Source organism: Rhagoletis zephyria, unplaced genomic scaffold (genome assembly GCF_001687245.7).
Source record: "Rhagoletis zephyria isolate East Lansing unplaced genomic scaffold, Rhagoletis_zephyria_1.1 Rzeph_scaffold_00547, whole genome shotgun sequence".
In the NCBI taxonomy this organism is placed as follows: Eukaryota; Metazoa; Arthropoda; class Insecta; order Diptera; family Tephritidae; genus Rhagoletis; species Rhagoletis zephyria.
This window is the reverse complement of record NW_016157631.1, coordinates 1-15,020: the sequence shown is the minus strand read 5'-3', so window position 1 is coordinate 15,020 and position 15,020 is coordinate 1. Positions and strand designations below refer to the sequence as shown.

Here is a 15,020-nt window from a genome sequence, read left to right as displayed (position 1 = left end):
CTGATCATTTATGTATACATTTGTCTATATCTATCTCGATTCGTTTTGCCTGTTACAAACAACCGTTATGTGAACAAAGTTATAATACCCTTGTGCACAAGTGCGTTCGGGTATAAAAATCAACGCGATTTTTTAGCAACTTAAAACTTGCACCTTTTTTCTAGAAATTAAAATTAAAACGCATGACATAGGAATGAAAAGCTTGTGGAATTTTCATAATTTTTGTACTATCTAAAATTTAGGTATTTGTTAGATAAAGAGCTATACTTTTCTATAAATATAATGAACCTCAAAAAAATCAGAAGAGAAGTAGTCAAAACTGTTAAAACTATTGATGTGCTATCTTTTGTCGCGGGGTGTACATATCCAGTAATTAAACACTCGTTGGATTTGCAAATATTGGCTTGTATGTTGATATTATACTTTGAGAATATGTTAACAAAGTCTCCGCTGGTTTCGGCTGTCGCACAGTGTTATTAAAGTCTTGACAAGTGAAATATAAACAAGTAAGAAAGTCCAAGTTCGGACGGAGCCGAACATTAAATTCCCTGCGCAAGTATTTAATATATGTTTTTCACCTTTCCGAAAGCTTCCGCTACATGGTAAGCCAGGGTGTATCAATTTTGAGTAAATTAGCGTCCTTAAATTTCGAAATTTGAAGTTCCAAGCATTTCTGAAGTTTACCGTTATATGAAAAGCGGCCGTAATTTTAGTCCGATTTCAATAATTTTCAACGTTTTGCTTCTATATGGCAAGCACAATAACCGTACCATGTTTGGTACAAATTGGTAGAACGGTTACCGAGATACATATATGTGATCATAAGTGGTGGCCCATTTTCCAAAATTTTATCTTAAACGTATTTCTTGGTAAAGAATTGTTGCAAGCATCAATTTTGAATAAATTAGCTTTAATATTTACTGATTTATCGAAGATTTCGTATTTCTCTAAATTACCGTTATATGGGATGTGGGCGTGGTTGTCGCCAGATTTTAAAAATTTTCGGCCATTTCGTATGCTATACCAAGGCCAACAACTGTGCCAAGTTTGGAAGAAATTGGTGCAGCGGTTACCAAGATATATATAATATATAATATAATATTCTTATTTTTCGTCTGAAAATTATTGTAAATATCAATTTGGAGTGAATAATCTTCAGCAGTTACTAAAATAACGTAGTTTTCGTATTTCTGAAAATTACCGTTATATGGGAGGTAGGCGTGGTTATTGTCAAATTTGGCCCATTTTCAATACCATCCGTCCTACGCCCGAAAGAAGTGCACGTACAAAGTTTCGTTAAGATATCTCAATTTTTACTCGAGTTTACGGTGCACAGACGGACGGACGGACAGTCACCGCTTAATCGATTTCTCTTTTCATTCTGATCATTTATGTTCAACAATTCAATTTATATGAGCAACACCTTCCACAAAAAAAATTTACCAAATATCAACGGTAAGTCCTAGCTACTTAAATATTGCACCTTGAATTGAATGGGTTACAGCATACTCAGAATATTTCTAATATTTTGGACAGTAAACCAATATTTACTCCCAATGAGCGAAACATAAGTACGAAAACTCAAAAAGAGCAAGAATTTGTAAGTTTTATGCACCCTGTACGCATATAAAAAGAATCGGAGTTTGATTTTCAGAAATAAAAACTGCTTTCGAAAGTTACTTTTTACGAGGTATAACTGCTCCTGCAATTTCTTTTGGAAACTCTCGAGTTTGACATACTTTGGAAAATGACTTGCATTTGCACATCTAATAGCTTTTTTATAATTTTATCGAGTATACAGGGTCGTCTGCAGTTCTCAAGAAAAACCACAAGAAATATTTTTCATTGTTGCTGTAAATTTACTTGAAGAATTAAATATACGAGCATTTTTTCTTGTTAGTTGCATAAATACCATAATATCTACTGATTTAAAAAATCTTGATAGAAGAAAATTACTTTTCCATTTCTTGTGCGCTACTTTTTTATGATGTTTTCATTTTTTTGAACTGCAGACCGGCTCTACAGTTTTACAGCTTAGCTGGCGAGATGGGGATTTCACATACACATGGAATTATAGTTGCAGAATATGATAGCATATATAACTCTATTCTTTCTTATGGCGACTTAGGCGGTTATTGCTTATGGCCACAGAAATTATGAGAATATATACGTTTTTTAATATCTCCGGCAAATTTCCTGGCAAAATTCATGATATTTATTTATTTTATTTATTTTAATTTCAATACAACAACCATAGGTTATATTTCAGTATTGAATATTAAATTAAAATGACTACAAAACCAAACAATGTTTTAATCTTAAAGCTAAAAAATTTATAAATTACAGAGATTACAATTTAAAATCCTACAATATTGAAGTTAAGAACTAAACACAATGTGAAAGTAGAAGTTAGAAATTAGAAGTTTGAAGTTAGGGATAGAAAATGGGTTAAAAATGGACTATGCATTGAGATTAACATATTAATACATATGACTAGGGCAAATGGAAAATATGTTTTTTATTCACTCGCTGTATAATTTAAGTAATGTACTCTTGAAGTGCGATGTGACCCTAATGCTCCTTAGTTGAGCAGGTAGTTTGTTCCAAAGGTGAACCGAGAAAACGAAAAATTGGCGCTCAGATATCATAGAGTTGTAATTTGTGTGCAAGAGCTGATGTGATCGTGATGATCGAGTAGTTTGAAGGCGACTTTTAAGAAGTGGGTGTTCTTCTGTGACCATGATTTCATGAAGCAGCGTTAGACACTTAAGTTTCAACAGATTATCGAACGATATAGACGATATTTTCAGAGCCTACGGAGAAATGTGGTCGTGACGTCTTTTACCAATTATATATCGCGCTATGTTATTGTATAGTATATTCAGTTTCTTATTACACGTGCTATCACAGTATGCATATAGTTCGCAACCATACAGTAGTAGGATTGGCAGCAAGTAGGATTTGGCTAAAAGAAATCTAGTTTTAACTGGTGTGAAGTATTGCGTAGTCCATAGTGATCTGAGCATACCATACACATTGCCAATTGCACAGTAGATGTGATTATTCCACGTCAACGTTCTATTAAATGTTACACCTAGGTTTCTGGCTGAATCAACGAAGGGTATCACTGTTCCGTTCAATATCACATTATCGTAATTACAGAGATCTAAGTATTTTTTGTAAATGGCTATGCACTGCGATTTTTTAGGATTTAAAACTAGGCCATTGTTGCTGGCCCATTCATTAACACGGGTTAAGTCGGAGTTTAAATCATGAATACACAAATTTATTGACACTACAGGACAGCTCACATATAGTTGCACATCATCAGCATAAACATGAATGTTGCAGTGCTTCAGTACTTTAGGGAGATCATCAACGTATAATACAAATAATAATGGACCGAGTATGGATCCCTGGGGAACCCCTTTGGACACGGTTAAATAATTGGATTCCTCGTTGCCCACACTTACTGCTTGAGTCCGTCCGAGAAGATAAGAGTTGACCAGGCTCACCGCTGAAGACGAAAAGTGGAATATATTTCTTAATTTTAAACATAGCAGTTGGTGATCGACCGTATCGAAAGCCTTGGAGTGGTCAAGAAGAGTTAGAAGAGTTACGTANGGATTAAAGTATTTTTTGTAAATGGCTATGCACTTTGATTTTTTAGAATTTAAAACTAGGCCATTGTTGCTGGCCCATTCATTAACACGGGTTAAGTCGGAGTTTAAATCATGAATACAAAAGTTTATTGACACTACAGGACAGATCACATATAATTGCACATCATCAGCATAAACGTGAATGCTGCAGTGCTTTAGTACTTTAGGGAGATCATCAACGTATAATACAAATAATAATGGACCGAGTATGGATCCCTGGGGAACCCCTTTGGACACGGTTAAATAATTGGATTCCTCGTTGCCCACACTTACTGCTTGAGTCCGTCCGAGAAGATAAGAGTTGACCAGGCTCACCGCTGAAGACGAAAAGTGGAATATATTTCTTAATTTTAAACATAGCAGTTGGTGATCGACCGTATCGAAAGCCTTGGAGTGGTCAAGAAGAGTTAGAAGAGTTACGTAATTATTGTCCATATTAACTCTGATATCATCTGAAACAGTTAAAAGCGCAGTGACACAACTTTTATTCGACCTGAAGCCAGATTGGTATGCACTCACAAGCGAGTTTTTGGAAATAAACGAGTTTATCTGTTGGTGCATAATTCGTTCGAGAACTTTGGAGAGAAAGGGCAAAATCGCAATGGGTCTATAATCACCATTTGGTTTCCGAATAGGTATTATTTTGGCCCTTTTCCAACAATCGGGAAAAGTTGCAGTCGTTAGTATTGAATTTAGCACGTAGGTGAGATAGGGAAGGATTTTGGGAAGGATACATTTAACAAACTTGGGATTTAGGCCATCAGGTCCAACAGCGTTCGATTTTATGGATAGTATGGACTGGACAACATCACACTCATTAACACAAGCAAAGCTAAAATCTGACAAGGACTTGGTCGGACTAACACTGTAGCTATCGTAGCATGGTTTACCCGTGGAAGCAATGGATTCTATAAACTTTTCATTTAAATCATTGACACTAATATCATCATCAACCGGATGCGTATTTTTATTTATATTTCCCAACACGATTTCGCGAATTCTTTGCCAGGTTTGCTTAGAACCTGTTGCTGCGCTGAATATATGTTCATAGTATTTAGCTTTTTGATACTTAATAGCTTTAGTTACCTCGCTTTTCAAAATTTTGTAGCTTCCATAAAGAGCTTCGGTTTTATAGCGTTTCCAACTTTGATATAAACTGTTTCGTTTCTTANCATCAACGTATAATACAAATAATAATGGACCGAGTATGGAGCCTTGGGGAACCCCTTTGGACATGGTTAAATAATTGGATTCCTCCTTACCCACACTTACTGCTTGAGTCCGTCCGAGAAGATAAGAGTTGACCAGGCTCACCGCTGAAGACGAAAAGTGGAATATATTTCTTAATTTTAAACATAGCAGTTGGTGATCGACCGTATCGAAAGCCTTGGAGTGGTCAAGAAGAGTTAGAAGAGTTACGTAATTATTGTCCATATTAACTCTAATATCATCTGAAACAGTTAAAAGCGCAGTGACACAACTTTTATTCGACCTGAAGCCAGATTGGTATGCACTCACAAGCGAGTTTTTGGAAATAAACGAGTTTATCTGTTGGTGCATAATTCGTTCGAGAACTTGGGAGAGAAAGGGCAAAATCGTAATGGGTCTATAATCACCATTTGGTTTCCGAATAGGTATTATTTTGGCCCTTTTCCAACAATCGTGAAAAATTGCAGTCGTTAATATTGAATTTAGCACGTAGGTGAGATAGGGAAGAATTTTGGGAAGAATACATTTAACAAAATTGTGATTTAGGCCATCAGGTCCAACAGCGTTCGATTTTATGGATAGTATGGACTGGACAACATCACACTCATTAACACAAGCAAAGCTAAAATCTGACAAGGACTTGGTCGGACTAACACTGTAGCTATCGTAGCATGGTTTACCCGTGGAAGCAATGGATTCTATAAACTTTTCATTTAAATCATTGACACTAATATCATCATCAACCGGATGCGTATTTTTATTTATATTTCCCAGCCCGATTTCGNACAATGGATTCTATAAAATTTTCATTTAAATCATTGACACTAATATCATCATCAACCGGATGCGTATTTTTATTTATATTTCCCAGCCCGATTTCGCGAATTTTTTTCCACGTTTGCTTAGAACCTATTGCTGCGCTGAATATATGTTCATAGTATTTAGCTTTTTGATACTTAATAGCTTTAGTTACCTCGCTTTTCAAAATTTTGTAGCTTCCATAAAGAGCTTCGGTTTTATAGCGTTTCCAACTTTGNAAATTACCTCGTTTTTCAAAATTTTGTAGCTTCCATAAAGAGCTTCGGTTTTATAGCATTTCTAACTTTGATATAAACTGTTTCGTTTCTTAATCAATATTTTAATATTTCCATTAAACCATGGACGACTTTTACGTATGTTTGACTTCGTTATAAGTGGAACAAATTTATCAAAAAGGTAGCTAATATGGGTTTGAATAAAATCAATTTGATCATTAGGTGATATCAGACATCGCACGGATGTCCAATTAATTAGGTCAACACTTTTTCCAAGCTCGTCATAATTAATATGTGCAAAGTCACGGTAAGAATAGAAACTGTTCTTGNGGTGGAACAAATTTATCAAAATGGTTGTAATATGGGTTTGAATAAAATCAATTTGATCATTAGGTGATATCAGACATCGCACGGATGTCCAATTAATTAGGTCAACACTTTTTCCAAGCTCGTCATAATTAATATGCGCAAAGCCACGGTAAGAATAGAAACTATTCTTGCGTGTAAATTCAAAATCAAAGGTTAGGAAAATAAGATCATGATTTGAGAAACCAGGAAGTGAAAGCTGGTCATACAGAAGCACTTTAGTCTTATCGCTTACAAAGAAAAGATCCAGCAGCGAGCTATTCGTTCGCGTAAAATGTGTGGGCATCGAGCAGTTGACGGAGACAAGTCCCAAATTATTCATAGCAAGCGCAAAATTATCGTCACTTAGTAGATTAGAATTGAAATCNGAGCGAAAAATTATCGTCACTTAGTAGATTAGAATTGAAATCACCTTCTATGACAATATTGCTATGCGATAAAGTTAGTTCTTCCAAAAAGTTAATAAATTGTGTATAGTTTACGTTTTTGTTTGTTGTTTAGTAAGTGTTTAACTAATAAGATTCTGTCTGATTTTGTAGCTATTACCAAAAACAGATATTCAATAGAGCTTAGATTCAAAGACTTGCAATTGAGTTTGCACGATATACCTGATTTGACAAATATGGCAACACCACCACCTCGCTCAATTCTGTCTACCCGAAATAAATTATAGCCGTTGACATACACAACCTCATTATTATGCCAATCAGAGAACCAAGTCTCCGATACACAAATCACATCAACATCAGAGGATTCAAAAAGGTACCTGAATTCCTCAATTTTCCTGGGCAAACTTTGAGCATTGATATGACAAATTTTGAGTCCATGCTTTTGTTTAGATAAAATTCTAATCATATTAAACGTATCACCTATGGAACAGCAGTGCTTATTAAGATGCATGTGTGTAGCAGTTAACATCGCACCTTAAGAGCATTCGGCATATAAGTTTGTAACGCAAGTAAATAAGTAGCATTATAATGTCACATGTTTTAAGAGAAATAGGGTGGAGAGAATAGATTATAAGGTACAGAAAATAACAATAATTAGATAGTGGCAATGTGTGTAAAAACATATGTATGTATGTAGTTCAAAAATTTTATTTGTTGTTTGCTGCAATTGAACTTAAATTCTCGATGCTGGAGACTCTCACTGCATTGCTCTGCGCTCGAACTCGAACATATACGTGGCCACGAATAGAGAAAACAGATGAAAGCCGTTTTTGCTTTTTAAGCTCAATGCCAAACTGCATGACTTCGCGATTATGCTTGGTAAGACATTCATGCAGGTATATTTTCTCATCTGCACTATGCTCAATATCGCGAAGAGAAAGGGCCTTCTCTTTGATTTGCAGCGACGCGAAACAGCAGCGAAAAGCAAAGAGCGATCGTTTNGTAAATTCTCTCTACCCGAAATAAATTATAGCCGTTGACATTCACAACCTCATTATTATGCCAATCAGAGAACCAAGTCTCCGATACACAAATCACCTCAACATCAGAGGATTCAAAAAGGTACCTGAATTCGTCAATTTTCCTGGGCAAACTTTGAGCATTGATATGACAAATTTTGAGTCCATGCTTTTGTTTAGATAAAATTCTAATCATATTAAACGTATCACCTATGGAACAGCAGTGCTTATTAAGATGCATGTGTGTAGCAGTTAACATCGCACCTTAAGAGCATTCGGCATATAAGTTTGTAACGCAAGTAAATAAGTAGCATTATAATNCGTTTTTAACGCAAGTAAATAAGTAGCATTATAATGTCACATGTTTTAAGAGAAATAGGGTGGAGAGAATAGATTATAAGGTACAGAAAATAACAATAATTAGATAGTGGCAATGTGTGTAAAAACATATGTATGTATGTAGTTCAAAAATTTTATTTGTTGTTTGCTGCAATTGAACTTAAATTCTCGATGCTGGAGACTCTCACTGCATTGCTCTGCGCTCGAACTCGAACATATACGTGGCCACGAATAGAGAAAACAGATGAAAGCCGTTTTTGCTTTTTAAGCTCAATGCCAAACTGCATGACTTCGCGATTATGCTTGGTAAGACATTCATGCAGGTAAATTTTCTCATCTGCACTATGCCCAANCATTTGTCGTTTGCTGCAATTGAACTTAAATTCTCGATGCTGGAGACCCTCACTGCATTGCTCTGCGCTCGAACTCGAACATATACGTGGCCACGAATAGAGAAAACAGATGAAAGCCGTTTTTGCTTTTTAAGCTCAATGCCAAACTGCATGACTTCGCGATTATGCTTGGTAAGACATTCATGCAGGTAAATTTTCTCATCTGCACTATGCCCAATATCGCGAAGAGAAAGGGGCCTTCTCTTTGATTTGCAGCGACGCGAAACAGCAGCGAAAAGCAAAGAGCGATCGTTTGCTGAGCCTAATTTCACTATGACAGGCGCAGTGTTGTTTTTATTGTGCACACGGAAAATAGACCTAATGGGTAGAGCATTATGCTGAATTGTGCGGCAATGTTGGTTAAACGTGTCGGCTTGATTTTCATCAGCTGTCACAGGAATGCCTCTGATAACCAGATCTGTCGACACTAGTGCATTTTGGCAATCATTTATCTGCTCGCTTAGCTGTTCAACTTGATGGCGTAATTGCTGCACTTTTGCACATTTCTCTTCGGCTCTCTGTACTCTGTCCTCAACGTGTTTCACTGATATTTTTATGTTATTTAGTTCCGCTTCAAACTCACTGATTCTCTGTGTCATACGAGCCTTCAGTTCACTTACGATGCTATGCTTTTGAGCTTCCATGTTTGTCTCTAATCGCGAGAGCTAGTCCAGGTATTGTTGGACTGCCACTCATCACTGATTTGCTCTGCATATTTGCACTTTGCAGCGGAGACGAAACTGCTTGGCGGGAAGACTTTGTTCTTGTTGTCACACAATTGCTGATCATTTTCACAAGTATATTCACACCAGATTTATTTCAGTTTTATATTAATATATAACGACGATGTCTAAGCGATTTCAATGTATGTGAATAACAAAGCAATCACTGATATGATTATGCAGGTGGAATAGTGTGTGTTATAGTTATGAATGCGACAAAAAAAAATTCTAAAACATCGACGGTCATTTTTAGCAACTTGAAAGTGGCACATTACTACAATAAATTTTAATGGACTATAAAACTGTAAAGCTCTCAACAGCTCTCTGCATCTCTCAACAAAAACGAAAAATTCATAAAAAAATAACCCACAAATGGAAAAGAAATTTTCTTCTATCAAGATTTCTAAAATCAGTAGATATGCAACTAACAAAAAAAATGCTCTTATATTTAATTCTTCAAGTAAATTTACAACAACAGCAAAGTACTTTTTCTAGCAATAGAATTAATGAAAGTATATCTAACTAGAGAGTTTCCAAAAGAGATTACAGGAGCAGTTATACCTCTAAAAAGTTGCTTTCGAAAGCAGTTTTTATTTCTGAAAATCAAACTCCGATTCTTTTTATATGTATACACGGTGCATAAAACTTGCAAATTCCTGCTCTTTTTGAGTTTTATTACTAATGTTTCGCTCATTGGGAGTAAATATTATCTTACTCTCCAAAATATTAGAAATACCGAAAATATAGAAATTCAATTCAAGGTGCAGATGTTTACAACGTTTTTTCTCGATTTCAGATTTTTCGGCTTAGGCGGTTATTGCTTATGACCAAGATTTATCACTCATTTCACTTTGTTAGTACTGTATTTAACTCATTTGGGTAAAAGTGCACTTTAGCGAAACTTAACCAAAATTCGTCCAAAAAAGTCAAGAGGGGTATGAACCAACACGCTTTAACGCCAGTAGTAAGCCTGTTTCAGGTTTTACGATGTGCAGGAATTTGCGGGAAGCTGATGCCGTACGATATATGCATCCAACACCCACACTACGTAGAATTCTCTCGTGTTGTCGACGAGGGGTGGAAGTATTTTGCGCAGAACTTTCTGCGCAGCCTTTGGGCTTTTTACAAATATCTTTATTTCCGCTTTCTGATTAAAGTTCCTTATGATCCTTTTTGGATGAGATTTGGGCATGTTCCGCTAAAGTCCACTACTACCCTAATTTGTTCTTAAGTTACTTGCAGTTGCACTAGCAGAGCTTTGAACAAAAAGAGCACTTATCACATATATTTTTATAAATATACGATCCTTGCGATGTTGGCGGGTGTTTTTTATACATTAAATTTACGTTATTTTATTTTTTAGCAATATAAAACTCGTTTTCACACGGATCTCGGTACTCGGTAGCTCGGTGTTCGGTGGGAAAAAATTACCGCACATCGAATTACCCGAGTACCAAGCTTCGATGTGAAGACCCATAGTGATTCTCGCGTGATTTTTATATACAACAATATCTTAATAGAAAGTGAAAATTTGTAATAAAAATTCTCAGGACTTTAAAAGAGTATTTTAATATAAAGAGAATTTTTGTTTTATTAAAAATTTTCGCTTGCGGTGCTTTTTTTTAAACAACGATAAATAATGGCGATTTTTTATTAAAAATTTTCGCTTGCGGCGCTTTTTTATAAATATTGATACGTTGATAAATAATGAAAATTTATCAAGGTAAAAATTCACTTTTACTTATAATGTGTTTTTTGTTATTTTTATGGCCTTTATAACAATTATATTCAACAATTTTTATCACTTTCACCCCTATTGCAAGTATCGACTGTTATTCGATTATTGATTATCCAATGTATTTTCAATGTCATTTGCTGGTTCAAGTGAGTGTAAATTGTTTTTAGTCGCTTACCCTTCTACAAAGAAACAGTTGTAGAAAGATGAACGGCTTAAAACTGTTCACAGTCACTTATTGAACGGGAAATCCACATTCACAATACCGAAAAGCGATAATTGAATAAAAGTCGTTTATCTACTATTAGTCGACACTCGCTATAGGGGTGTTTATATTAAAATATTGTTTTATAAAATAAAACACCGGACACGAAAATTAATAAAATGATTTATCATTATTTTCACATCATTACTTTTTTAATTCGTTATGTAGATCATAAGATATTAATATTAAAAAATGTCGAAACATTTTACTTTAACCTCTTAAATCTTTTCCACTTTTTTGCGACAAATAATTTGTATATGGTTAAAATCAGCGTAATAGTATGTTCACGTTGAGCCATAAACTCGAATTTATGGTCCATTTTGGATTTTAACGTTAACACTAAATTTTTAAAATTTCTCGATTATTAAATAATAAATAAATAAATAATAATAATAAAACTTGATTTTGGCTACTTCATACTTACCTCCCTTTAGACGAAAAACTTCCTTTTTAGTTTTATTTTTTTTACTAGTATGAGCTCTAATTTCTAAGAGGTCGTCGTATTCAGTTGCTGGGACATGGACTACAAAATCGTAGGGAGTTTGAGCGATAACATCACTATCGTGTAAGGTTGATTCAGTCGCATCACGAGAGCGAGTTAACGACGCTAACCTAAACACTAGATACATACACATATACATATAATCATTATTCACGAACCAAAATACATACAAACAACTATATGCCCTTTAACCTTGTATGATAACATAATAACAAAGAGAATACGATAGACAAGTATAAACCCGTAAACATCTTTTTAATAACATAAACAATTATATTCGGTGATAAGTAACAAAGCATTATGATAACATAATGCTAAACATGTAAACATCTTTTTATCACCAAACAAACAATAGTTAGAAATAGTATAAATAGATGTAAGTGTAAAAATGGAAAACAGTTCTGGAAATAAAACGAGACTGAAATAAACTCTTGTGTACTTTTAATTCCTAACAAGGACTCATAACTGGGGGCTCAACCGAACCTTAAGCCATTTTTCTATGTAAAAGGAATAGAGAAAACTAAATCCACGGGAAGAAAGACTTCCGGCACTACACGTTGGAAAAAGTGCTAAAAGAATCAACGAAAATCAAGTATAGATCCTGAAAAAACGGAATAATACTGATAACATAAACCGAAATCAACGGAAATCAAGTGAAAAAAACACAATCAAGTGTGCAAATAATAAAAAAACTCTGAAAATTTTAAACAAAAAAGTGAAGTGAAAAACCTGGATACCTTACGGAGACTCCGGAGAGGAAAAAAGCAAAAATCCTACGACGACTACAGAAATCTAAATAAATTTACAATGGAGCAACAACTGGCCCAACTAAATGCCCAGTTCACCACACTGATGAACGAGATGCAGCGACAAACAACGGAATTCACGGAGAGAATTGCCGCACTAGAGCAACAAAACGCTCCGGAAGAATTAGTTTTATACGAAGAAGTAAAACTAAATATTACTGACGCCAAGGATATCGACCTGGAGCTATTCAAATCCCTACCAAAATTTGACGGGGACAAAGTACAATACCGATCATGGAGATCACAAGTGTGGGCATTCATGGAAGCTATAAAGATCTTCCAAAATCACCCTAAATATTATAGTGCCCTGGGAATAATGCGGACAAAAATTACAGGACCCGCTGCTAACGTCCTTACGAACCACAACACCAAATTGAATTTTTATTCAATCATTAACAGATTGGATTACACATATGCAGACCAACGCCCACTATATGTGCTTCTTGATGAAATGAAGCGAATCACACAAGATAGAAAATCCCTTGCAGAATTCCACAGTGAGGTTTCAAAGGCACTCAATTTAGCCCTATCAAAAATTGAGATGTCCAATAATGACAAAGGGATGATAGCATACGCTAACCAAGAGGCAGTGAGGACGTTTATTCTTGGGTTAAACTCCAAATATACAAGCGGCACATTGTACAGCCATAACCCAGAGAATTTGGAATCGGCATATGCGATAGCCTGTACCATTCTCCATGACAATGAGAATGCGGAATTCGAGACACGGCCCAGACTAGGAAGTAACAGCAGACAGCATCAACACAGCACAAACCGAAACACCTACTCACAACATAAAGAGGAAAGATATTACAAGCCAAACGTAAGGATGCAGAATCACAACTACCAGGCAAGGAGTTTTAACCAACAACAACCACCACAGCGACAACAACAACCCACACCTACTCCAATGGACATAGACCAATCCAGACAATTCATGCAGACAACCAAGTACAATAATGCCGTAAGTCAAAATCCTTTTAAATCAAACCATGTATATAAAAGAGATAGGGCATCTAGCTACAATAACGCCACTTCTCCGCCAGATAGGAAGTTCCAAAGAATTAACCAATTAAATAGAGAAGATCTAGAGTCAGTGGATGTACCTAATTATGAAGAACAATTTGAAACAGGCAGTACTTTTTTAGGCGAATAAACGGGTTGCCTTGCTTAGAAACAAAATGCGGCCTAACCGGCACACCCGTTACCTTATTAATTGACAAAGGCTCCACTAATAATTACATTAATATAAATTGTAATATAGGAAAATCTATTAAATTAAAACCATTTAAAACCAAAACCTTACATGGTTATTCAATTGTAAATTCTAAAAAAGTTATAACGATGTACGGGCATCATTTAACGTTCTATGAAATAAGGGAACTAAACGACTTTGACATGATACTCGGAGAACAGGGATTACGCCAAATGAAGGCAGAAGTTAGGTTATTTGACTATAGCTTGAAGTATCAGAAGAAGAAGATCCTGGCAGTAGAACCAAGGATTAATTATACAATAAATAACGAAAAATTTAAAGACCAGGTGGAAGAGCTAATGAATAGAAATAATAATACAAATGGTAAATTACCTTTTACAACCACAATACAAGCAGCTATCAAGACCGAATCGGAAGACCCTATATGGACAAAACAATACCCATATCCCATGTCCGATCACGACTTTGTCAAGAAAGAAATTGAGAAACTCTTAAACGACGGTATAATACAACCAAGCAAAAGCCCATATAATTCACCTATATGGACTGTACCAAAAAAGGGCACCGATGACCAAGGCAAGCCCAAACGGAGAATGGTTGTTGACTTCCAAAAGATAAATTCTCATACGATTACTGACAGATATCCAATTCCAGATATTAATATGACAATACAAAACCTCGGAAAAGCCAAGATTTTTTCCACAATAGATTTAGAATCAGGGTTTCACCAGATTTTAATTAAAGAACCTGATCGAGGAAAGACAGCATTCTCTGTCAACGGCGCAAAGTATGAATTTATCAGAATGCCATTCGGGTTAAAGAATGCACCCTCCATATTTCAACGATGCGTTGACGACATCCTTAGAGAGTATATCGGAAAGTTCGCGTATGTTTATATTGATGACGTACTAATTTATTCATCTACACCAGAAGAACATATGGAACACATCCGGATTATAATTAACGCACTCCATAATGCTAACATGAAAATTTCTGACGAAAAGTCAAATTTTTTCCAAGATTCAGTTGAATACCTTGGACACATTATAAAACATAATAGAATTACGGTAGACCCAAAAAAAATCGAAACTATAAAGAAATACCCAAAACCAAAAAATTTGAAAGAATTGAGATCTTTCCTAGGACTTGCTAGTTACTACAGGAAGTTTATAAAGGATTTTGCTAAAATCACGAAACCTTTAACGATTAATTTGAGAGGAGAATTAGGAATGGTATCAAAAAATCAAAGTGCTAAAATACCAATACAATTAGATACAGCAGCCGAAGAAGCCTTGGAAAAAATAAAAAACGCTCTACAAGAGCAAGTTGAACTTTTCCAGCCTGATTTCTCTAAACCATTTAGT

At 35.3% G+C, this 15,020-nt stretch overlaps 1 protein-coding gene across 1 annotated transcript; it reads right to left on the bottom strand.

Moving 5' to 3' along the window:
• Nucleotides 1-8,017: 8,017 nt before the first annotated feature.
• LOC108360256 (uncharacterized) lies at nucleotides 8,018-9,054 on the bottom strand. Its single transcript, XM_017612468.1, has 2 exons — nucleotides 8,574-9,054; nucleotides 8,018-8,355 (listed from the first exon to the last, which is right to left on the bottom strand). Exons 1-2 carry the CDS (start codon nucleotides 9,052-9,054, stop codon nucleotides 8,153-8,155), a joined length of 684 nt encoding a protein of 227 aa, XP_017467957.1. The 3' UTR covers nucleotides 8,018-8,152.
• Nucleotides 9,055-15,020: the final 5,966 nt, after the last annotated feature.

What these genes read in the sequence shown, in the direction of transcription:
- LOC108360256 (XM_017612468.1), bottom strand. Translation starts at nt 9,054, where the DNA reads ATGGAAGCTCAAAAGCATAGCATCGTAAGTGAACTGAAGGCTCGTATG. An exon ending in CGATATTGGGCATAGTGCAG is followed by an intron (nt 8,356 to 8,573) that starts ATGAGAAAATTT and finishes GGCATAGTGCAG; the next exon opens with ATGAGAAAATTTACCTGCAT.